At 41.0% G+C, this 26744-nt stretch overlaps 1 protein-coding gene across 2 annotated transcripts in view; it reads right to left on the bottom strand.

The window, feature by feature from the left end:
* Positions 1 to 26744, bottom strand: part of grik4 (glutamate receptor, ionotropic, kainate 4) — a 1090788-nt gene that overhangs the window by 346954 nt on the left and 717090 nt on the right. For both annotated transcript variants that reach the window (XM_062060216.1, XM_062060217.1), the window contains one exon: positions 11280 to 11458. In XM_062060216.1, coding sequence (XP_061916200.1) covers positions 11280 to 11458 — 179 coding nt within the window. The remainder of the gene's footprint in view (positions 1 to 11279; positions 11459 to 26744) is intronic.

The following is a 26744-nucleotide window of genomic DNA, read 5'->3' as shown; positions in this document are numbered from 1 at the left end:
AAATGACCTCCTCCGTGCAGTTTGACTAACTTCTCTGCATCCTGTAATCCTGCCAACATTGTCACACACATTTGTCCGTCAAATTTGTTTTTTTGGTAAAATTTTTTTTATATATATATATTTTTTCTCTTACTTGTGCTATTTCATCTACGATATCTTTATTTTCCTATTTTTATGTGTATTTGTTCCCTCTAAAAAAAAAATCTTAGAAAAATGATTGGTTCTGAATTCACCAATTTCTGGAAGTAAACCTTTTGGCTCAATAGCCAGGTCTCACAATACCGATGACGACAACAAGAAGGTGGGGGTTACATATGCCACGAGAATCGAGACATCCCACTGCGGGCTCCCACTGCTCTTTGGCCCGTGGATGTCAGGGTTGCTATGGTGACGGAATGACCGCTGATGGCAGCCTCAATGCTTGATTGAGGGGACTCTGAGAAAAGAGCGAATGACAAAACAGGAACAAAAAAAAAAAACTCAACTCCGCCAAGTCCGTAATGCGTCAACTTGACGTCATTTTCAATCTCCAAATCGATTCTTTCATTGTCTTGCAGCAATAACGAGGTGCATATTAATAACATTGAGGCCATATGCTACTGCCAAACATCCTTGCTCCAACTATCACCTTTATTGATGCCATCAAGGCTCTTAGAGTCTATTAAGTCTCCAATCAAGTGTAGCGTCTGCATTTTAAATGTGTCCAAAGTGTTAATAGTGTTCTGAAAGGTTAATTATGAGCATGTGCTGCAGAGGAGGACGCAAGGACCGTATTGTTCTGTTGGAGGCAACAATTAGTGCTCGCTAATGGCGTCATAAAATGTTCTTCGCGAACACAATGAGCTTGATGGCTTTGAATATCATAGCTGTTTGTTGTTTTTACACACAACATCGGGAAGAGGATGGGAAAAATAATGAATACACGTCAATGGATATATCATCATGGCTGCATTAATATCGCAACAAACAATTTAGATCCACCAGCCGGGAAGTGTTTATTTTTTGTTACTTGGATGTTTTTTTCAAGTGGCTCAACATTGATTGACACAAATATATGTTGCAACGAGTGTTGTCTCGATACCAATATGTTGGTAACGGTACCGGCACCAACATGTATTTTGATACTTTTCTAAATAAAGGGGACCACGAAAAATGGCATTATTGGCTTTATTTTAACACAAAATCTTAGGGTACATTAAACATATGTTTATTATTGCAAGTTTGTCCTTAAATAAAATAGTGAACATACTAAACAACTTGTCTTTTAGTAGTAAGTAAACAAACAAAGACTCCTAATTAGTCTGCTGACATATGCAGTAACATATTGTGTCATTTATCATTCTATTATTTTGTCAACATTATTAAGGACAAGTGGTAGAACATTAATTATTAATCTACTTGTTCATGTACTGTTAATATCTGCTTACATTCTCTTTTAACATGTTCTATCTACACTTCTGTTAAAATGTAATAATCACTTATTTTTCTGTTGTTTGATACTTTATAAAAGTGTTGAATGATACCACAAATTTAGGTAACGATCCGATACTAGGTAGTTACAGGATCATACATTGGTCATATTCAAAGTCTTGATGCTAAAAAATTTCGAATAGATACACTATTATACTTGGTATCATTACAGTGGATGTCAGGTGTAGATCCACACTTGGCGTTTGTTTACATTGTGACGCCGGTGAGCTACGGTGTGTAGTGAAGCATGTTTAGCTATTCCTCCTCCTGCAGGGATGATACTTGTAAGAAACCTACTTTATTAGTTGCCATGGAGGCGAATATTAGTGATTTAGAAGTAACTTAAACACTGCACAATGCAGCTGGATTTTAGCTGCTAGCTAGCTAGCCATGTCTTAAAGGCCTACTGAAATTATTTTTTTTTATTTAAACGGGGATAGCAGATCCATTCTATGTGTCGTACTTGATCATTTTGCGATATTGCCATATTTTTGCTGAAAGGATTTAGTATTGAACAACGACGATAAAGTTCGCAACTTTTGGTCTCTGATAAAAAAAAGCCTTGCCCCTACCGGAAGTAGCGTGACATAGTCAGTTGTTCACTTCCTCATATTTCCCTATTGTTTTTAACGCAGGTAGAGCGATTCGGACCGAGAAAGCGACGATTACCCCATTAATTTGAGCGAGGCTGAAAGATTTGTGGATGAGGAACATTAGAGTGACGGACTAGAATGCAGTGAAAGACATATCTTTTTTTGCTCTGACCGTAACTTAGGTACAAGCTGGCTCACTAGATTCCACACTCTCTCCTTTTTCTATTGTGGATCACGGATTTGTATTTTAAACCACCTCGGATACTATATACTCTTGAAAATGAGAGTGGAGAACGCGAAATGGACATTCACAGTGACTTTTATCTCCACGACAATACATCGGCGAAGCTCTTTAGCTACTGAGCTAATGTGATAGCATCTGGCTCAAATGCAGATAGAAACAAAATAAATAAATCCCTGACTGGAAGGATAGACAGAAGATCAACAATACTATTAAACCATGGACATGCAACTACACGGTTAATAATTCTCAGCCTGGCAAAGCTTAACAATGCTGTTGCTAACGACGATGAAGCTAACTTAGCAACTTAGCAACCGGACCTCACAGAGCTATGATAAAAACATTAGCGCTCCACCTACGCCAGCCAGCCCTCATCTGCTCATCAACACCCGTGCTCACCTGCGTTCCAGCGATTGACGGTGCGACGAAGGACTTCACCCGATCACAGATGCGGTTGGCGGCTAGCATCGGCTAGCGCGTCTGCTATCCAAGTAAGTCCTCCTTGTTGTGTTGCTACAGCCAGCCGCTAATACACCGATCCCACCTACAACTTTCTTCTTTGCAATCTCCATTGTTCATTAAACAAGTTGCAAAAGATTCACCAACACAGATGTCCAGAATACTGTGGAATTATGAGATGAAAACAGAGCTTTTTGTATTGGCCTCAATGGGGGAGCCATACCTCTGTTTTACTGGCTACGCCACGCGCATATGTCATATCCAAAGGAGTTTTCAACCGGAAGTTTAGTGGGAAATTTAAAATTGCACACTATAAGTTAACCCGGCCGTATTGGCATGTGTTGCAATGTTAAGATTTCATCATTGATATATAAACTATCAGACTGCGTGGTCGGTAGTAGTGGATTTCAGTAGGCCTTTCAAGCACCTCTTCCTGAGGGTGTTTCGGTGTTATAACTTCACCTTTATCTTTACTTTTTTGACCAAAATGAGTCCATTCTCCCTTTTCTGTCTAGATAATGTGTCTGCTTGTAAGTACTCTGTGTGTGTGCGCTGCCGAACATGCTCCTCTGCTCGTAAAACCAACAACGTCATGACGTGACGACGAGCAGGGTGCGGGGGGTTTTGGACTGGTACTTTTTAGAGGCGGTATAGTACCGAATATAATTCATTATTATCGCAGTACTACACCAATACCGGTATACCGTACAACCCTAGTTGCAACACAACCCAAGAACCTGTTTATGTTCATCAAATGTGATAAGAATCTATCATCTCCCTTGATCAGCCTGTGCTCCATGCGCTGAGCAACGCAATTTCTGGGAGGCTCCGTTTTGCATGAATAAGCGCATTTAAAAATGTCAATTAATGAATGACAGGGCACTTCTTATTATATTTTACTACACACAGATTTCTAGCTTATTTCTGCTCCGTCACTAATAAAAATATATTGGCACCTTTTTCCTGGTGTTAGTGCCGGGTTGGGAACAGTTGAACTGGGACTGAATCTTGTCTGGTTAAGTATCAGGAAGGTATGCAGATGCACACTATATTGCCAAAAGTATTTGGCCACTTGCCTTGACTCACATATGAACTTGAAGTGCCATCCCATTCCTAACCCATAGGGTTCAATATGATGTCGGTCCACCTTTTGCAGCTATTACAGCTTCAACTCTTCTGGGAAGGCTGTCCACAAGGTTGTGGAGTGTGTTTGCAGGAATTTCCGACCATTCTTCCAAAAGCACATTGGTTAGGTCACACACTGATGTTGGTGGAGAAGGCCTGGCTCTCAGTCTCCGTTCTAATTCATCCCAAAAGTGTTCTATCGGTTTCAGGTCAGGACTCTGTGCAGGCCAGTCAAGTTCATCCACACCAGACTCTGTCATCCATGTCTTTATGAACCTTGCTTTGTGCACTTGTGCACAGTCATGTTGGAAGAGGAAGGGACCCGCTCCAAACTGTTCCCACAAGGTTGGGAGCATGGAATTGTCCAAAATGTTTTGGTATCCTGGAGCATTCAAAGTTCCTTTCACTGGAACTAAGGGGCCAAGCCCAACTCCTGAAAAATAACCCCACACCATAATTCCTCCTCCACCAAATTTCACACTCGGCACAATGCAGTCCGAAATGTAGCGTTTTCCTGGCAACCTCCAAACCCAGACTCGTCCATCAGATTGCCAGATGGAAAAGCGTGATTCATCAATCTAGAGAATGCATCTCCACTGCTCTAGAGTCCAGTGGCGGCACCACTGCATCCCACGCTTTGCATTGGACTTGGTGATGCATGGCTTAGATGCAGCTGTCGGCCATGGAAATCCATTCCATGAAGCCCTCTGCGTACTGTGGGAAGGTCACAGGAAGTTTGGAGCTCTGTAGCAACTGAAAAATTCATCTTTGCACTATGCGCTTCAGCATCCGCTGACCCCTCTCTGTCAGTTTACGTGGCCTACCACTTGGTGGCTGAGTTGCTGTTGTTCCCAAACTCTTACCTTTTCTTATAATAAAGTTGACTTTGGAATATTTAGGAGCGAAGAAATTTCACGACTGGATTTGTTGCACAGGTGGCATCCTATGACAGTTCCACGCTGGAAATCACTGAGAGCGGCCCATTCTTTCACAAATGTTTGTAGAAACAGTCTCCATGCCTAAGTGCTTGACTTTATACACCAAATGATTAGGACACCTGATTCTGATCATCTGGATGGGTGGCCAAATACTTTTGGCAGTAAAGTGTATGTTTTGATTATTAAAAACAATTTTTTGCACAAAAAAAAAATATTTCCTATAAATTGGTTTTAGTACAAACAATGCATCAAATTAAATTCAAGTTTGATTTAAAAAAGTATATACAATCGTTTCACATGAATAAAGAAAAGTGAAACGTTAATGTGGGGGCCTCAAATAAAAATGTTGCTTAGACTGTGTACACACCCACCACTTCATGTTAAAAACCAGGCTTTGCTACACATCTTGAAATAAAACCTGGAGCTCTGTCAGTCAACTGCAGACATGGGGGCCGTAAGTATGATGTTGCAGTTAAAATGCAACATTGTAACTCACAGAGACATGGATGTCATTTGGGGGATGAAGGAGGACAGGAAACATGTCCCATGCACTTTTTTAAAAGGCAGTTCCTGTCCTCTGAACATTTTACCGTCCAAAAATAATGTAACGCTACTAAACGGAGACAAGTCAAACACTTGTGCCAGGTTCAAAACCTCGACTCAGATTGAAGCTTAGACTAAATATGCAATATTGCACCCTCAAAACATGTTCAAAGTGGAGTATTTGAAGCCTTAAAGGCCTACTGAAAGCCACTACTACCGACCACGCAGTCTGATAGTTTGTATATCAATGATGAAATCCTAACATTGCAACACATGCCAATACGGCCGGGTTAACTTATAAAGTGACATTTTAAAATTCCCGGGAAATATCCGGCTGAAACATCGCGGTATGATGACGTATGCGCGTGACGAAGTCCGAGTAACGGAAGTTATGGTACCCCGTAGAATCCTATACAAAAAGCTCTGTTTTCATTTCATAATTCCACAGTATTCTGGACATCTTTTGCAATTTTTTTAATGAACAATGAAGGCTGCAAAGAAGACAGTTGTAGGTGGGATCAGTGTATTAGCAGCGGACTACAGCAACACAACCAGGAGGACTTTGTTGGAGCGCTAGCCGCGCTAGCCGCGCTAGCCGCGCTAGCCGCGCTAGCCGCGCTAGCCGCCGACTTCACCTTGACTTCCTACGTCTCCGGGCCGCCAAACGCATCGGGTGAAGTCCTGCGTCCTTCTGCCGATCGCTGGAACGCAGGTGAGCACGGGTGTTGATGAGCAAATGAGGGCTGGCTGGCATAGGTGGAGAGCTAATGTTTTTAGCATAGCTCTGTGCAGTCCGATTGCTAAGTTAGCTTCAATGGCGTCGTTAGCACAGCATTGTTAACCTTCGCCAGCCTGGAAAGCATTAACCGTGTATTTACATGTCCACGGTTTAATAGTATCGTTGATTTTCTATCTATACTTCCAATCAGGGGTTTATTTCTTTTGTTTCTATATGCAGTTAAAGCAAGATGCTATCACGTTAGCTCGTAGCTAAAGCATTTCGCCGATGTATTGTCGTGGAGATAAAAGGCACTGAATGTCCATTTCGCGTTCTCGACTCTCATTTTCAAGAGGATATAGTATCCGAGGTGGTTTAAAATACAAATCTGTGATCTACAATAGAAAAAGGAGAGTGTGGAATCCAATGAGTCAGCTTGTACCTAAGTTACGGTCAGAGCGAAAAAAGATACGTCCATCACTGCCTCTCAAGTCATTCACTGTAACGTTCCTCATCAACGAATCTTTCATCCTCACTCAAATTAATGGGGTAATCATCACTTTCTCGGTCCGAATCTCTCTCGCTCCATTGTAAACAACAGGGAATTGTGAGGAATACTAGCTCCTGTGACGTCACGCTACTTCCGGTACAGGCAAGGCTTTTTTTATCAGCGAGCAAAAGTTGCGAACTTTATCGTCGATTTTCTCTACTAAATCCTTTCAGCAAAAATATGGCAATATCGCGAAATGATCAAGTATGACACATAGAATGGATCTGCTATTCCCATTTAAATTTTAAAAAATCATTTCAGTAGGCCTTTAAAAGGGGAACTGTACTTTTGGGGAATTTTGACAAGAAGACAAATGTTATTATCATTTTTTTTTGCATTTTAATTTGTAAAAATTGGCTGGTTCTAAGTGGCTGGCAATCCAGCTAATGGGAGCAATTCATTCTGCCTCGAAATTTCTTTAAAATGCATTCAAAAACCGCCAACAACACTTAATTACGTTCCGTAACCTGTATAATAACCAAGCAGTGGCGACATTGTTATTGTAAGAGCGAACACAGAGGAACTATTTTTCTACCGTAGTAACACATCGCCTTGCAACAGCATGCTACAGTATTAGATGTAAGATAGCTTTTGCGTCAGCACACTAATCCCTTTTGAGTTTGTAATGCACAACACAACGCAATAGGACACCAATCTGTACTGAGTGAAAAACCTGAACAATCATATTACAGTATCTGTAAAGTATTATTTTATGTTTTGTTTGTCAACAACTAGCTCGGCAGTGTATGTAGTTGTACGAAGAAGAATGATGTGCTGCATGTATGACTAACAATATTATAGTCACTCACTCGATGGACAGTTGCCTGTTCGGTCAAGCTGGCCGTGAACGTTTTTTTCTGGTTTATTTTGGGTAAAAACGCCATTTATGTCGGCATAGCTTAAAGGCCTACTGAAATGAAATTATCTTATTTAAACGGGGATAGCAGATCCATTCTATGTGTCATACTTGATCATTGATATTGCCATATTTTTGCTGAAAGGATTTAGTAGAGAACATCGACGATAAAGTTTTGGTCGCTGATAAAAAAGCCTTGCCTGTACCGGAAGTAGCGTGACGTCACAGGTTGAAATGCTCCTCACATTTGCACATTGTTTACACAAGCAGCGAGAGCGATTCGGACCGAGAAAGCGACGATTACCCCATTAATTTGAGCCAGGATGAAAGATTTGTGGATGAGGAACGTCAGAGTGAAGGATTAGAGTGCAGTGCAGGACGTATCTTTTTTCGCTCTGACCGTAACTTAGGTACAAGCTGGCTCATTGGATTCCACACTCTCTCCTTTTTCTATTGTGGATCACAGATTTGTATTATAAACCACCTCGGATACTATATCCTCTTGAAAATGAGAGTCGAGAAAGCGAAATGGACATTCACAGTGACTTTTATCTCCACGACAATACATCGGCGAAGCACTTTAGCTACGGAGCTAACGTGATAGCATCGTGCTTAAATGCAGATAGAAACTAAATAAATAAGCCCCTGACTGGAAGGATAGACAGAAAATCAACAATAAGACCAAACTCTGGACCTGTAACCACACGGTTAATGCTGTACCGCCTGGCGAAGCTTAGCAATGCTGTTGCTAAAGACGCCATTGAAGCTAACTTAGCTACGGAACCTCGACAGAGCTATGCTAAAAACATTAGCTCTCCACCTACGCAAGCTCTCATCTGCTCATCACGACCCGTGCTCACCTGCGTTCCAGCGATCGACGGCGCGACGAAGGACTTCACCACGATGATCGGTGCATTCAGCGGCTCGGAGACGGAGGAAGTCAAGGTGAGGACAGCGGTGCAGCGGCGGGCGTTGTAGCTTTCAACGACACCCCGGCCGCCATCAGAGTCGGCAAGAAACATGTATTTCCCCAAAGTTACGTACGTGACATGCACATAGCGCCACGCACGTACGGGCAAGCGATCAAATGTTTGGAAGCCAAAACTGTACTCACGGTAGCGCGTCTGCTATCCAACTCAAAGCCCTCTTGGTTGTGTTGCTGCAGCCAGCCGCTAATACACCGATCCCACCTACAGCTTTCTTCTTTGCTGTCTTCATTGTTCATTAAACAAATTGCAAAAGATTCACCAACACAGATGTCCAGAATACTGTGGAATTTTGCGATGAAAACAGAGCTGTTTGTATTGGGATACAATGGTGTCCCAATACTTCCGCTTCAACCCTTGACGTCACGCGCAAACATCATCATACATAGACGTTTTCAGCCGGAAGTTTCCCGGGAAATTTAAAATTGCACTTTATAAGTTAACCCGGCCGTATTGGCATGTGTTGCAATGTTAAGATTTCATCATTGATATATAAACTATCAGACTGCGTGGTCGGTAGTAGTGGGTTTCAGTAGGCCTTTAAAGCTCCAAGTTCCACATTTGCAGCGTCAAGACAACGCCGATGTCACTCTCTCGGCTTCCGTGCGTTCCGACGTTTCGGCCTTTCTTTGTGCTCGCTCCGAAAAGCAGAAGTTCATCCTCTGTATTTTCAGCTTCAAAACGATGAAGTTGTAAATCCTCGTTTGTCTTTCTTGTCTGTTACCAAGTCTGCCATGATTATAAGACACACACACGTGTGTTTCTAAGTGCGTTGCTGTGGGTACGAAAGGGAATAAATGCGCTGAGGAAATAACGTTTATTTAATGCATAGAATGACCAAAATACGGTATTGCACATATTACATATTGTTATGAACGTTTCTGTTACTACAATATATATATATATATATATATATATATATATATATATATATATATATATATATATATATACATATATATATATATATATATATATATATATATATATATATATATATACATACACTACCGTTCAAAAGTTTGGGGTAACCCAAAAAATTTTGTGGAATAGCCTTCATTTCTAAGAACAACAATAGACTGTCGAGTTTCAGATGAAAGTTCTCTTTTTCTGGCCATTTTGAGCGTTTAATTGACCCCACAAATGTGATGCTCCAGAAACTCAATCTGCTCAACGGAAGGTCAGTTTTGTAGCTTCTGTAACGAGCTAATCTGTTTTCAGATGTGTGAACATGATTGCACAAGGGTTTTCTAATCATCAATTAGCCTTCTGAGCCAATGAGCAAACACATTGTACCATTAGAACACTGGAGTGCCCTTTGAGACACTTGTGATTTAGGGCTATATAAATAAACATTGATTGATTGATTGATTGAGTGATAGTGGCTGGAAATTGGCCTCTATACACCTATGTAGATATTGCACCAAAAACCAGACATTTGCAGCTAGAATAGTCATTTACCACAATAGCAATGTATAGAGTGTATTTCTTTAAAGTTAAGACTAGTTTAAAGTTATCTTCATTGAAAAGTACAGTGCTTTTCCATCAAAAATAAGGACATTTCAATGTGACCCCAAACTTTTGAACGGTAGTGTATATATACTTGCAGTGTGTATATAAAACGTTGATGGAGGGTTTGAAGTTGTTTTGGAGGGCTTTGAAGGCTGCAACAGTGACTCCCATTCAGGGGCGCCGCTAGGGATTTTGGGCCCAATGAAAATAATCTTTACAGGGCTCCCTGTATTATAATTTCATCATCATTAGGGGCCTCTCTGGGCCCCCCTCCATCATGGGCCCCTAGAATCTGTCTCCTTTACCCCCCCCTTTTCGGCGCCCCTGCTCCCATTATCCGCATGTTTCAAGCGTTTTTTATTATCTTTAAAATCCTGTTTTTGTCACTCATGATTGTGAAGGATAGGCAAAATTCCATAAAAAAGTGCAGTTCCCCTTTAAATAGGCAAACAATTCATATCAACATTGCTTTCGATGTATTATTATTTTATACATTTGTAATGGGTTTTTTCCTAATGTTATTTTGAAAATGTGCCGGTGGCCGCTAGAAAATTAGCTGCGAGGCATAAATGGCGTCCCTAGTCTACGCACCTTTAATGCACTATTGACTTATTTAATGCTCTATGCTTCCATTGTAGTTTTATTTTTTATTGACGGTGTGTTTGTGTTGTTTGGCTATATACGCACATCACGGCAGTAAATTTGATCCCATGGTTTGTTTGGCAGCGTACCAACGTGCCCGTCCGTCCCATCAGTCTCATTGACACAGCACTTAGTAATGCTGACTCATGCATCCAAACTCATATGTATCTCATCATTATTTTTTTTTTTGTGAGTAACAGCATTTCTTTGTATTTTATTTTATAACACTGACAAAATCCCACAGCCTTTTATTCGGGACTTTCTTTTGTGAGTGCAGACTGATGATCCTGTTCTTTGTAAAAATCTGTGCCCTCAGCCAAAAGCAGGACAATTTATCTTTTTGGGGATTCAAGACAGCAAATGGATTAGGGCAGTAGAAAAAAAACAAAACAAAAAAAAATGAAAGTTGCTCTTTCTGTCGTCTCTTTTTTCCTTTTTGTCCCTGTGGGAAATACACGCCATACCTCAACAGACCAAAATGGAAGCCTAACCAACTATTTCTTCAAGTGGAAAGAAGAAAAAAAATCACTTTCTACATATTGAATTACTTTTAGCCTTGAACACTTATTTTGCCGTCAGCATTTTTCCAGTCCTCGGGGATCTATCTATGCGGAATATTATTACATATGGTGTGGGCCGCACTCACCCGTTCCAGAATGATATGGGACATGGTTGCGTTGGCGTCGACTATGATGGTGGCGGTCTTGTCGTCCCGTATCTCCTTCAGGAGCGGCGTGGGGTCCTGGCTGTCGTCGAGCATGCGCACTGACAGCGTTTCCTTGGAGATGAGGAACTGCCTGAGGAGCTGCTCCAGGTTCAATAAGCCTTGAGAGACACACACACACACACTTGATGACTTATGATGAAGGTACACTTTATAAGGATATTTTTAAATGTTATGAAGTGAGTTCAATCCCGGTCTCGGGATCTTTCTGTGTGGAGTTTGCATGTTCTCCCCGTGACTGCGTGGGTTCCCTCCGGGTACTCCGGCTTCCTCTCACCTCCAAAAACATGCACCTGGGGATAGGTTGATTGGCAACACTAAATTGGCCCTAGTGTGTGAATGTGAGTGTGAATGTTGTCTGTCTATCTGTGTTGGCCCTGCGATGAGGTGGCGACTTGTCCAGGGTGTACCCCGCCTTCCGCCCGATTGTAGCTGAGATAGGCTCCAGCGCCCCCCGCGACCCCGAAGGGAATAAGCGGTAGAAAATGGATGGATGGATGGATGAAATTGATATTGAATATCCTTCAGTATGAACTAGTTTTGCGTATGCGTATTTACACAACCCAAAACCAGAGAAGTCGGCACGTTGTGTAAATGATAAGTAGAAACAAAATACAATGATTTGCAAATCCTTTTCAACTTATATTCAATTGAATAGACTGCAAAAACAAGATACTTAACGTTCGAACTGGAAAACTGTTATTTTTTGTAAATATTAGCTAATTTGGAATTTGATGCCTGCAACATGTTTCAAAAAAGCTGGCCCAAGTGGCAAACAAGACTGAGAAAGTTGAGGAATGCTCATCAAACACTTATTTGGAACATTCCACTGGTGAACAGGCTAATTGGGAACAGGTGGGTGCCATGATTGGGTATAAAAGCAGCTTCCATGAAATGCTCAGTCATTCACAAACAAGGATGGGGCGAGGGGTCACCACTTTGTCAACAAATGCGTGAGCAAATTGTCCAAAAGTTTAAGAACAACATTTCTCAATGAGCTTTTGCAAGGAATTTTACCATCTACGGTCAGTAATATCATCAAAAGGTTCAGAGAATCCGGAGAAATCACTGCACATCAGCGATGATATTACGGACCTTCGATCCCTCAGGCGGTACTGCACCAAAAGGCTACATCAGTGTGTAAAGGATATCACCACATGGGCTGAGGAACACTTCAGAAAACCACTGTCAGTAACAACAATTTGTCTCTACATCTGTAAGTGCAAGTTAAAACTCTACTATGCAAAGCGAAAGCCGTTTATCAACAACACCCAAACACACCGCCGGCTTCGCTGTGCCCGAGCTCATCTAAGATGGACTGATGCAAAGTGGAAAAGTGCTCTGTAGTCTGACGAGTCCACATTTCAAATTGTTTTTAGAAACTGTGGATGTTGTGTCCTCCGGAACAAAGAGGAAAAGAACCACCCGGATTAATAGGCGCAAAGTTGAAAAGCCAGCATCTGTGATGGTATGGGGGTGTATTAGTTCCCAAGACATGGGTAACTTACACTTCTGTGAAGGCGCCATTAATGCTGAAAGGTACATACAGGTTTTGGAGCAACATATGTTGCCATCCAAGCAACGTTATCATGGACGCCCCTGCTTATTTCAGCAAGACAATGCCAAGCCACGTGTTACAAAAGCGTGGCTTCATAGTAAAAGAGTGCGGGTACTAGACTGGCCTGCCTGTAGTCCAGACCTGTCTCCCATTGAAACTGTGTGGCACATTATGAAGCCTAAAATACCACAACAGAGACCCCGGGACTGTTGAACAACTTAAGCTGAACATCAAGCAAGAATGGGAAATAATTCCACATGAAAAGCTTCAAAAATGTGTCTCCTCAGTTCCCAAACGTTTACTGAGTGTTGTTAAAAGGAAAGGCCATGTAACACAGTGGTTTTTTGCACTGTGTTGCTGTCATTAAATTCTAAGTTAATGATTATTTGCAAAAAAAAAAAAAAAGTGTCAGTTCGAACATTAAATATCTTGTCTTTGCAGTCTATTCAATTGAATATAAGTTGAAAAACATTTGCAAATCATTGTATTCTGTTTTTATTTACGAATTATACAATGTGCCAACTACACTGGTTTTGGGTTTTGTAATTTATTTTCGTACAAGCCCAGGTTTATTAAAAATGGTAGTCTATTTTGTAATTTGATACACATGTTTTGCAACCTATTAAACAATGACATTTAAGACAGAAGTCGTCAACACTGGGTTTGTGACCCCTAGGGGGTCCGCTGAGATACTGTATGATTTTTGGTTGATTAGACTTTTTAATCCCGGGTTCGGGATCTTTTTGTGTGGAGTTTGCATGTTCTCCCCGTGACTGCGTTGGGTTCTCTCCGGGTACTCTGGCCTCCTCTCACCTCCAAAAACATGCACCTGGGGATAGGTTGATTGGCAACACTAAATTGGCCCTAGTGTGTGAATGTGAGTGTAAATGTTGTCTATCTGTGTTGGCCCTGCGATGAGGTGGCGACTTGTCCAGGGTACACCCCGCCTTCCACCCGAATGCAGCTGAGATAGGCTCCAGCACCCCTCACTACCCCGAAAGCGACAAGCAGTAGAAAATGGATGGATGGATGGATGGATAGATTTTTTATTTACATTTTTTTTTTTTCACTACACCAAACAGTATTTCCGAAAATGGAAATGTCTTTAAATACTGTGCACATTAACAAACGTTAAATTCGACAACAAAATGGCGCCACCATGTATGGCGGGTGTTGTTGATATCTCGCCGCCTGAAGATATGTGTTATTTCGATAATATCAGCAAAACAAATGCGCACAGGACTAAAGCCAAACAACACTTTGGGTTCGGGTAGCATGCGCTGCTAGCCACTTTTATCCACCCGCTTCTCTACAACCAAGCAACAAAACGAAGACAGGACTTAAACAACAGCAAAATATTGTGTTTATTTTGGCCATCTCCCTACTGCTATCTGTAGATACTTAATGTGTATTATACTGTATGTATGCATGAGAAAATGTTGTAAGCTGTGAGGTGTGTGTGTTAAAACCATGGTTGTATTTACAAATGATGATAGATGTGAACAAGAGCATGTATTGTCTTTGTGTTATGATGTAAAGGAGGGGTGGTTGTAATGTATAAGTATGTGTCAATAAAAGGGCATTTTATTACTTTTCTTAATTTGATTACTTGTTATAGTATAATTGTATTGCTATAATTGTATTGCATGCTTTTGATTTAGGTAACCAGGGACTGCAGATGGAAATTAGCTATAATCTGGTGCAGAACATATCCGTCCTTGAGCTTGATGTCTCTGTGCATTGTCTCTTCAAATAAAAACTAAATTTAACACTGACCCAACACACTAGTGTAGTTTAGAAATGGGCAGTGGCGTGACCACCCTACTCACTGTACCTTGCAGGTTTAAAACAAAAACATGAATAAATAATTGTATGATTCATCCATGTGAGCATTTAAGATAGCTAGTAATAAGTGCTGTAGTTGCCAGCTAGCAATGAGTGTTACTAGCTACCAGCTAGTGATTAGCAAACTTGTTGCCAGCGAGCGATTAGCGCACTAGTTGCCAGCTGGCGATTATTGTGTTAATTGCTAGCTACCAATTAGCGCATACGTTGCAAGGTAGCGATAAGGGCGCTAATAGCCAGGTAGCGGTTTTCACACTAATTGCCAGGTAGCGATTATTGCTCTAGTTGCCGGCTAGCGATTAGTGGTACCGGCTAGCGATTAGTGGTACCAGCTAGCGATTATCACACTAGTTGACAGCTACCAATTTGCGTTTTAGTTGCCAGCTAGCTATTAGCATTGGCATCATTTGATTTTTTGATTTAACGAGCACATTGTCACGTATTGGTTGGTGACGTACCCCAAGATGCAGAGATGGCAGGTTTGGTGCAGGAAAACATAATTTAAGTTAAAGTACCAATGATTGTCACACACACACACTAGGTGTGGTGAAATTTGTCCTCTGCATTTGACCCATCCCCTTGTCCACCCCCTGGGAGGTGAGGGGAGCAGTGGGCGGCAGCGGTGGCCGCACCCGGGAATAATTTTTGGTGATTTAACCCCCAGTTCCAACCCTTGATGCTGAGTGCCAAGCAGGGAGGTAATGGCTCCCATTTTTAGTCTTTGGTATGACTCGGCCGGGGTTTGAACTCACGACCTACCGATCTCAGGGCGGACACTCTAACCTCAAGGCCACTGACTGTCCAAAATTCAAGAAAAACACAAACCAGGAACCAGGAACAGGCAAACTGGAAACAGGGAACAGGAACCAGCAAACAGGAAACGAGGAACAAGAAGACAGCAAGCTGCAAACAGCTACAGGATACAGCAAACAGGTAGTAGCTTACAGCTACAATGGCAATACCCCAGCCCTGACTGGAGGGCGAGGCAGGTATAATTAGCAGCCGGCTGATTGACACCAGGTGTGGCCAGGTGCAAATCAGCCGCAGCTGAGGGGAAACAGCGCTCAGGGACACAAACAGGAAACTGAACCAAAATAAGAGCGCTGGCAGGAAATAAAACAAACAGAGGAAAAACTAAAACATAGCCAAACTGTCAGGGACAAGCCTGACACACGGTACATAGTTCAATTTAAAACGCAGTTTATACAGTATATATAAGTAGGACAGGGTTGTCCAGACTTTTTTCACCGAGGGCCACATACTGACAGGTCAAAAGCATGCAGGGGCCATTTTGATATTTTTTGTTGTGTAAAAAATACTAACAACAATATATTTAAAGTAGGGCTGTCCAAAATAGCAAGTTACTCATGTGTTTAATTACAAAAAAAAAAACATTATTTATGTAAATATGCAGATTAATCACCCAATTAATTTTGACCACACATACTCCTTTACTGCTACCAACTGTTACGTTACCTGAAAGGAGGCGTGGCTTGTCATGTCAACAAATACCTCAGTGCAAAGATTAATGAGAACACTCTGACTGTTGTGCTTGCTGGCATTAGACTTAGACTTAGACAAACTTTTTTGATCCACAAGGGAAATTGTTCCACACAGTAGCTCAGTTTCCAAGGATGGAAAGGCAAATGCAGGTATTAAGTAGACTAAAAATGTACCATAGTAGCAATATAAAATATAACATATATGTAATATTTACATATTATATATACAGTATATAATATATATTGATATATAATATTACAAACCCCGTTTCAATATGAGTTGGGAAATTGTGTTAGATGTAAATATAAACGGAATACAATGATTTGCAAATCATTTTCAACCCATATTCAATTGAATATGCACAAAGACAACATATTTGATGTTCAAACTGATAAACACTTTTTTTTTAGCAAATAATCATTAACTTTAGAATTTGATGCCAGCAACATGTGACAAAGAAGTTGGGTAAGGTGGCAATAAATACTGATAAAGTTGAGGAATGCTCATCAAACACTTATTTGGAACATCCCACAGGTGAACAGGCTAATTGGGAACAGGTGGGTGCCATGATTGGGTATAAAAGTAGATTCCATGAAATGCTCAGTCATTCACAAACAAGGATGGGGTGAGGGTCACCCCTTTGTCAACAAATAAGTGAGCAAATTGTTGAACAGTTTAAGAAAAATCTTTATCAACCAGCTATTGCAAGGAATTTAGGGATTTCACCATCTACGGTCCGTAATATCATCAAAGGGTTCAGAGAATCTGGAGAAATCACTGCACGTAAGCAGCTAAGCCCGTGACCTTCAATCCCTCAGGCTGTACTGCATCAACAAGCGACATCTGTGTGTAAAGGATATGGGCTCAGGAACACTTCAGAACCCCACTGTCAGTAACTACAGTTGGTCGCTACATCTGTAAGTGCAAGTTAAAACTCTCCTATGCAAGGCGAAAACCGTTTATCAACAACACCCAGAAACGCCGTCGGCTTCGCTGGGCCTGAGCTCATCTAAGATGGACTGATACAAAGTGGAAAAGTGTTCTGTGGTCTGACGAGTCCACATTTCAAATTGTTTTTGGAAACTGTGGACGTTGTGTCCTCCAGACCAAAGAGGAAAAGAACCATCCGGATTATTATAGGTGCAAAGTTGAAAAGCCAGCATCTGTGATGGTATGGGGGTGTATTAGTGCCCAAGACATGGGTAACTTACACATCTGTGAAGGCGCCATTAATGCTGAAAGGTACATACAGGTTTTGGAGCAACATTTGTTGCCATTCAAGCAACGTTACCATGGACGCCCCTGCTTATTTCAGCAAGACTATGCCAAGCCATGTGTTACATCAACGTGGCTTCATAGTAAAAGAGTGCTGGTACTAGACTGGCCTGCCTGTAGTCTAGACCTGTCTCCCATTGAAAATGTGTGGCGCATTATGAAGCCTAAAATACCACAACGGAGACCCCCGGACTGTTGAACAACTTAAGCTGTACATCAAGCAAGAATGGGAAAGAATTCCACCTGAGAAGCTTAAAAAAGGTGTCTCCTCAGTTCCCAAACGTTTACTGAGTGTTGTTAAAAGGAAAGGCCATGTAACACAGTGGTGAACATGCCCTTTCCCAACTACTTTGGCACGTGTTGCAGCCATGAAATTTTAAGTTAATTATTTTTTGCAAAAAAAAAAAAAAAGTTTATGAGTTTGAACATCAAATATCTTGTCTTTGCAAATCATTGTATTCCGTTTATATTTACATCTAACACAATTTCCCAACTCATATGGAAACGGGGTTTGTATTATATTATATTATATTTGTATATAATATATACAATATATAACAAATCCAAAATACCATGTATAATATTACAGTATAAGTCGAAGCTGCAGCAAAAAAAAAAAAAATGGCAGCAAAAAATAAAGAGTATATCCAGCAGAAACAATACATTATAAACAAAGAGAGATAGCTAACATAGAAGTGTAAGATAAAACTGTTTTTTTTTTACTAACAAAGTAAAACCAGTAAATCCTTAATAATATATGTTTCTTTTGTTACAATTTATTATAATACATTTTGGAAATCAGTTAAAATCAAAGTGTGTGGCCTCATAAAGCACATCATACAAGCAATAATCATTTGACGAGTCGACTAATCGAAAAAATAAGCGCTGACTATTCGAGTATTAAAATTATCCTTCCTTTGCCCCACCGTAGACTCCATTATGACGTATATATTCTAACAAAAAAAAAAAAAAAGTGAGGCAATCGCTCTTAAAAATTGACACTAACACAAAACAACATCCCACTACATCCGCCAGGGAGTGGCTCAAAATAAAGAGCATCAAGTCAAGTCAAGTCAAAGCCTTGATATTAATCTGACAAATCCAAAAATGGCAGTGCGTGCAAAAAAAAAAAAAAAAAAACATCACACAACTCAGAGAATCGTGCCTCGAGAAGGGTATGTGTGTGTGTGTGTGTGTGTGTGTATGTGTGTGTGTGACAGTGTGTGTGCTGCGACTGGTTATAGAAAATGAGGTTATTTCAGCTATTACAGCATAGGGTGTCCACAATTTGTTATGCATCTTTGTGAAATGTGTTTTCTTGCCTTTTTTTTTTTGTATGTGTAAAATCGCCTCATCTACAGATACAACTTAAAGTAACGATATGTGATCTATTTGTATTAGTTTGATTCCCACGGGCCTTGTGTGGATCTGGGCTGCATGGGTGTGTGAGTGGTACGGCTGTGGCTGCCAAAGCACATCTGTAACGATGTCGCCGCTCCTGAGAGTGTGTTTGTTTTCCTGCAATGTGGCCGCCCGTGACACTAGTCTGGCTCTTCCCAGGCCACGGAACTGTCACTTCAGCTCCCTCTCCAGTTACAACACAGAGCGTTTTTGATGAGCTTGAAATAGCTTGGACTAAATCACCCTCCTTGTCTGCTTGCTTGCTTTGCTTCCTTCCAGCCTCGGCGGCCTGCTCGCGGGGACATCAAGTATAATTTCACGTCAACTTTGCGACATCAGACGGGGAACTGCGCCTGACGTGGACCGTGCACAAACATGGTGACACACACACATGGACGCTTCTCAGTGTTCTGGCCGCATTGCATTTTTGCTGAGTTTCCATCCCATGAAAACATACATGCAGTTGAATATAAAAAAATGTCAGCGAAATGTTTTCTCACGTTTTCTGAATAGATTCAACAACTTTAAAGGCCTACTGAAACCCACTACTACCGACCACGCAGTCTGATAGTTTATATATCAATGATGAAATCTTAACATTGCAACACATGCCAATACGGCCGGGTTACTTTATAAAGTGCAATTTTAAATTTCCCGCTAAACTTCCGGTTGAAAACGCCTTTGGATGATGACGTATGCGCGTGACGTAGCCAGTGAAACAGAAGTATCGGTACCCCATTGAATCCAATACAAAATAGCTCTGTTTTCATCTCAAAATTCCACAGTATTCTGGACATCTGTGTTGGTGAATCTTTTGCAATTTGTTTAATGAACAATGAAGACTGCAAAGAAGAAAGTTGTAGGTGGGATCGGTGTATTAGCGGCTGGCTGTAGCAACACAACCAGGAAGACTTTGACTTGGATAGCAGACGCGCTAGCCGACGCTAGCCACCGACCGCACGGATGATCGTGGTGAAGTCCTTTGTCCTGCCGTCGATCGCTGGAACGCAGGTGAGCACGGGTGTTGATGAGCAGATGAGGGCTGGCTGGCGTAGGTGGAGCGCTAATGTTTTTTATTATAGCTCTGTGAGGTCCCGTTATACTAAGTTAGCTTCAATGGCGTCGTTAGCAACAGCATTTCTAAGCTTCGCCAACGTGTATTTACATGTCCATGGTTTAATAGTATTGTTGATTTTCTGTCTATCCTTCCAGTCAGGGATTTATTTATTTTGTTTCTCCATGTTTATGCAGTTAAGCACGATGCTATCACGTTAGCTCCGTAGCTAAAGTGTTTCGTCGATGTATTGTCGTGGAGATAAAAGTCACTGTGAATGTCCATTTCGCGTTCTCGACTCTCATTTTCAAGAGGATATAGTATCCGAGGTGGTTTAAAATACAAATCTGTGATCCACAATAGAAAAAGGAGAGAGTGTGGAATCCAATGAGCCAGCTTGTACCTAAGTTACGGTCAGAGCGAAAAAAGATATGTCTTGCACTGCATTCTAGTCCGTCACTCTAACGTTCCTCATCCACGAATCTTTCATCCTCGCTCAAATTAATGGGGTAATCGTCGCTTTCTCGGTCCGAATCGTTCTAGCTGCATTGAAAACAATAGGAAAATATAAGGAGGCGATCAATTGACTACGTCACGCTACTTCCGGTAGGGGCAAGGCTTTTTTTTTATCAGAGACCAAAAGTTGCGAACTTTATCGTCGATGTTCTATACTAAATCCTTTCAGCAAAAATATGGCAATATCGCGAAATGATCAAGTATGACACATAGAATGGATCTGCTATCCCCGTTTAAATTAAAAAAAAAAAATTCAGTAGACCTTTAACCTCTTGCACACGTACAGTGCAGGCCAAAAGTCTGGACACACCTTCTCATTTTAATGCGTTTTCGTTATTTCCATGACTATTTACATTGTAGATTGTCACTGAAGGCATCAAAACTATGAATGAACACATGTGGAGTTACTCCATCCACCCATCCAAATGATCAGAATACAGAGCTTCAAACTTCATGTGACCTTCCAATTAGCCCACGTACAGTACGCAGAGAGCTTCATTGAAAGGGTTTCCATGGCCGAGCAGCTGCAACTAAGCCATACATCACCAAGTCCAATGCAAAGCCTGGGATGCAGTGGTGTAAAGCACGTCACCACTGGACTCTAGAGCAGTGGAGACGCATTCTCTTCTCTTCTCTGCTGGACTGCACTCTATCCTGGTCAAATCATATCAGTGATATAGTTACAAAGATGGGAAGGGCTGTTGGTATTTCCAGGAAATGTGCTACTTTTGCTGATCCACCTCTTCTTTGTCAAATTGTTAAGAGTTTAGTCTTGTGTCATATTGACTATTGTTCTACAGTCTGGGCGTCTGCTGCAAGTGGTGAGATCAGTAAGCTCCAGATTGTCCAGAATAGGGCAGCAAGGCCGGTTCTTGGTTGTTCACTAAGAACCAATATGAACCAAATGCATGCTTCTCTTTCCTGGCTAACAGTGCAGAACAGGTTGTTGGCTAATACTCTTATATTGTTCAAATCAGTAACCGGTAGTAAAACTCCTGCTTTTCTCATGGCCCAAATAGTTCACAGTAGTACTATACATAATCACAATACCAGGGCATCCAGTGAGGGGCATTTTGTACTCCCTCGTCCCAGGAAGAATGCTTTGCGGAAATCTTTTATTTATAGATCTTTATCGCTCTGGAATAACCTGCCTCGAATTCTCACCAGCATTGAAAGTAAACAGATTTTTAGAAAGAGAGTAATATTTTATCTGAGTTTTTAAATTGGTTTGCTAGTTGATGATTTGTTTGGTTTTATATTGTGTAGTTATATTTATATGGTAATTATTATTCTGTGACTGTAAATTGTTTGCTTGTTTTTTATTGATGCTTTTATTTTTTTCTGTATTGTGTAGTTATAATTATATGCTTTTACTTGTAATTGTATTGAATTGTGGACCCCAGGAAGACTAGTGGGTTGTTGAGGCAACCAGCTAATGGGGATCCTTAATAAAAAAATAAAATAAAACAAATAAAATCTGGAGTGATGAATCCCGCTTTTCTATCTGGCAATCTGATGGACCAGTCTGGGTTTGGAGGTTGCCAGGAGAACGCTACATTTCGGACTGCATTGGTGGAGGAGGAATTATGGTGTGGGGTTGTTCTTCAGGAGTTGGGTTTGGCCCCTTAGTTCCAGTGAAAGGAACTTTGTATGCTCCAGGATACCAAAACATTTTGGACAATTCCATGCTCCCAACCTTGTGGGAACAGTGTGGAGCAAGCCCCTACCTCTTTCAACATGACTGTGCACCAGTGCACAAAGCAAGGTCCATAGAGACATGGATGACAGAGTCTGGTGTGGATGAACTTGACTGGCCTGCACAGAGTCCTGACCTGAACCCAATAGAACACCCTTGGGATGAATTAGAACGGAGACTGAGAGCCAGGCCTTCTCCACCAACATCAGTGTGTGACCTCACCAATGCACATTTAGAAGAATGGTTGAACATTCCTATCAACACACTCCACAACCTTGTGGACAGCCTTCCCAGAAGAGTTGAAGCTGTACTAGCTGCAAAAGGTGGACCGACATCATATTGAACCCTACCAAAACATTTTGATAGATTTTTGAGCGCCGTGTGTAATGTTCTATATTTTCAATGGAACATATAACATGTTGGTGTTGTTTACTTGAGTCACTCTTATGTCTGACTGCCATCTACTGGTCACACTTATCATTTCACCATGTACCAAACAAAATAGCTTCGAGGTCGGTAAGCACAACCAACATTATTCCGTTAATTAGGCGCACCGGGTTATGAGGCTCACTGTCGAGTTTTGAGAAAATGAAAGGATTTTAAGTGTGCCTTATAGTCTAAAAAATATGGTAATGTGATTGCTTCTCCTGCGAGCAAATTATCCATAAGTCAGCAAAGCCAACTCGCCGTGTTTTGAGTCCGAAGTGTGCCGTCATGCTTTCTTGTGTGAAATGGCAGCATTTGTTTCTGATGCAGCTCATCAGAAATGATTTTTTTTTAAATCACCAATATTTACATGTTGTGTACATTATGCAATATGACACAATTGAGAGCAAACACTACTGCATACAGTGGAGGCAATGAATGTTACAGTAGTAGAGAGTGCACTCCACAACGTGTGTAGGTGAATAATATATTACCTTTGTGATGACTCATCATTTAGCCTCGGGCAGAGTAAAGACCTACTTTTTTATGACTTTGCTACCAGTGTGAACTTTTTAAATGTTCCAGAGGATACATGCCCAAATATTGATGTGCCAGCATAATCGCCGTCCCATTAACCCAGAATAACCATGACGGAAGGGTACCATAATTCATCAGTGCCTTTACATCAGTGGTGTTGAAGGTTTTTAGCTACAACATTAAGGTCAAACCACATTGTGAGCAGGAAAGAATATGCAGCCAAAACACTGCGTGTACGATTTGGTATGGAAAAAGAAAAAATACAATGTAAAAAAAAGTTGTATTGGCACTGAAAGAAGTTTTTCGAAACAGTGAAAATGTGAAAAATAAAAAAGTTGAAGATAAAAGCATGTGGAACACGAAAACAACATACAGTGTACAACAACTATTAATATTGACATTGAAACATCATGATACAAAAAAATATACTTTAAAGTTATTGGATTTTCCAATGTTTGTATTTATTTGTTGCAAAAACTTGTCTCGGTGCCGATACAACTGGTGACTGTTTTCGACTTGTGTTGTTTTTTTCCCCGTTTGTGAGGTGTTTACGTTCCTGTCCATCCATCTATCCATTTTCTACTGCTTGTCCCTTTTGGGGTGGCGGGGCGTGCTGCATTCGGGCGGAAGGTTGGGTTAACCCTGGACAAGTCGCCATGTCCAGTGCTCTTGATTTGTAGTTTTCACATTCCCTGTCTGCCACTGAGTGCTGGCTCCCACACCTGTCCCTGATTGGAAACGGGTACAACCTGGTTGCCAATCAGGCTCTTTTATATGCCTGCCCTGCCTGTCTGTCTGTCTGTCTGTCCATGTCGGATCATTGTTCCTTGTAAACGGTGGCCCTCGTTAGCCTTTGCTAATCTACCGAGGGTGTAAGTTCTTTTCGAAACCGGTTTTGTGTCTTGTGCACTTCCTAGCTGCACTCGCCTTCTTTTGTTAGTAAACATTTTTTTAACCTCTGTTCCGCATTTTCGGCTGTCGCCTCTGCATCCTTGGCTGCAAACATTGTTACATTTTCTACAATGCATTTAGTTTCTTTCATACCAAATCTTATTGGCAGCATTTTGGCTCCATTGAAAAAAAAAAAGCTATATTTATACTGTACATTAGGGGTGTAACGGTACGCCAGAGTGCAGCATTAATATTTTCAGCTCGTAGCAAAGTTCCGCATACAGGCAAAGTATTCTTAAACAGGGACTTTGAACTGCACCGAACGTTCCTTTCCAAAAATACAGATACATACTTAACATATGCCCAATATTTGCAATGTATTCAACCTCTGTCATGTAGTTTGACTGCGGTGCACTTGCTCCATTTTAAATGTGGGTTTACCACATATTGACACCTGGGATGATAAACAGTGTCTTGCTACTCTTGTCCACCACATTGCCTCCCAAGCACTCACTTTCAGGATTTATTCTCCACTTCAGTTTTGTGTCATTATACGGCACTTACTCCACCGTAATGCTCACCTTGAAGAAATGATATGATTCCTGCACAAATCTCAGGGCTGGGCGGGCGTGTTCAAGTGGCAGCACCAACACTCACAGATGAATTATGCTACGAGGTATTCAGTAAGTGTTTCGCTCTGGTTGTGGCTCTTGAATGGGGGCTGATACTTGCAATCCTCTGCCAACACACTCGGAGCAGAGTTTTGACAAACTATTTAGCTTCCGGCATACAGTAGGAAGGGGATTCATATGGGCCCATTTGTCGCAGTTTACCTGACACATAAAACCTGACAAATTTGGGGTGTGCACTATCCACATCAGCCGCCAGACCGCTGTAAAGTGTTGAATATCTTAAACCGTGTTTTGAGGCAATTACAATTTTGACCACAGCGTCAGTTGCTACGTAGAAGAGTAACGCTTTCCATAATTTTCAGCAGACTGCATGGCAAAATGATCAACCCCCCCAACTTATTCTGACGCAAGATCCACCCATGAATGGGGCCATATGAATCCCTTCCCTATTGGAGCAGTAGTACAGTCGTACCTTGTTATTTGGTACTGGAAATAACCATGATAAACACATTGCCATAAGGTAAGATTATTATTAATAAATTGAGTGATTTCATTGTTAGAGCATTAAAAACTGTATGGTTATCAAAATATATTTTTTAAACATTATTAGAGCCATCCAAACATGAACTAACACCCATATAATCATCGTTATACTTGTTTCGCCCAATGTAGTAGCCTTGAGCGTGTTTTACTGTAGAATACAGTACTCATCGGTAGCCCTGAGGATCCTCCAAGCCTCCAAGCTGTTGCCCGGCAACTAAAACAGGACCACTATGGAGAAATACCCTGTCACATCCTGGGTAATTCCTCTAAGTTACAACTGGGTGTGTGTTCTGCAAAAAAACGCGATCAACAGTCGCAGCTACAATCATTAGCTTTGTTGTTACTTGTTAGCATTCCGTCTTGTTAGCATAGCATTGCAAATTGCTCATGCCGAAGCTGTGTTATTAACGTCGAAGATGAAGTGCATCTTGAATAAGGAGAGTATATCTTAACTCTGCCCGCGCATCTGTCCATGGCTAATAGCAGTCACAGTTAGCTTGTCTTTTAGCTTTTGTCTTTTGATATCAATCGCGTCAAAGTCTCACCGATGTGGAGATGTATTATTAATGAGAGAGGCGTTGCAGATGAAGTATATAGTTGAGCTCGGATCGGGCACCCCTAGTGAGTTTAAAAGGTAAGTATGACATACTTGCCAACCTTGAGATTTCCGATTCCGGGAGGTGGGGCGGGGGGGTAGTTGGGGGCGGGGGCGTGGTTGGGGGCGTGGTTAAGAGGGGAGGAGTGTATTTACAGCTAGAATTCACCAACTCGAGTATTTCACATATATATATATATATATATGTATGAAATACTTGACTTTCAGTGAATACTAGCTATATATATATATATATATATATATATATATATATATATATATATATATATATATATATATGTATATATATATATATATATATATATATATATATATATATATATATATATATATATAATATATATATATATATATATATATATATATATATATATATATATATATATAAAATACTTGACTTTCAGTGAATTCTAGCTATATATGTATATATATATATATATATATATATTTATTTTATTATACATATAAATAAAATAAATACCTTGAATTTTAGTGTTCCGGAGGCTATCCAGTAGATGGCAGTATTGTCCTGTTTAAGAGTGTCACAACATTGCTGTTTACGGCAGACAAACTGCTTTACGGTAGACGAAAACGTGACTGCTGTTGTGTGTTGTTACCGCTTTGGGAGGACGTTAATGAAACTGCCTAACAATAAACCCACATAAGAAACCAAGAACTCGCCCTCGATCATTCTACAGTTATAACGTGATTGGGCAGGCACGCTGTTTATATCGTGGGAAAGCGGACGTGAAAACAGGTTGTCGACACGTCAATCATGTCCGCATGGAGCTGGAGGGGAGAAAATTTCTTTCGGGAGGTTTTCGGGAGGAGCGCTGAATTCCGAGAGTCTCCCGGAAAATCCGGGAGGGTTTCAAATTATGAAGTATGAATATG

Source organism: Entelurus aequoreus, linkage group LG10 (assembly GCF_033978785.1).
Source record: "Entelurus aequoreus isolate RoL-2023_Sb linkage group LG10, RoL_Eaeq_v1.1, whole genome shotgun sequence".
Lineage (NCBI taxonomy): Eukaryota > Metazoa > Chordata > Actinopteri > Syngnathiformes > Syngnathidae > Entelurus > Entelurus aequoreus.
Note: the sequence above shows the minus strand (reverse complement) of the source record. Positions and strands in the feature narration are given on the sequence as shown.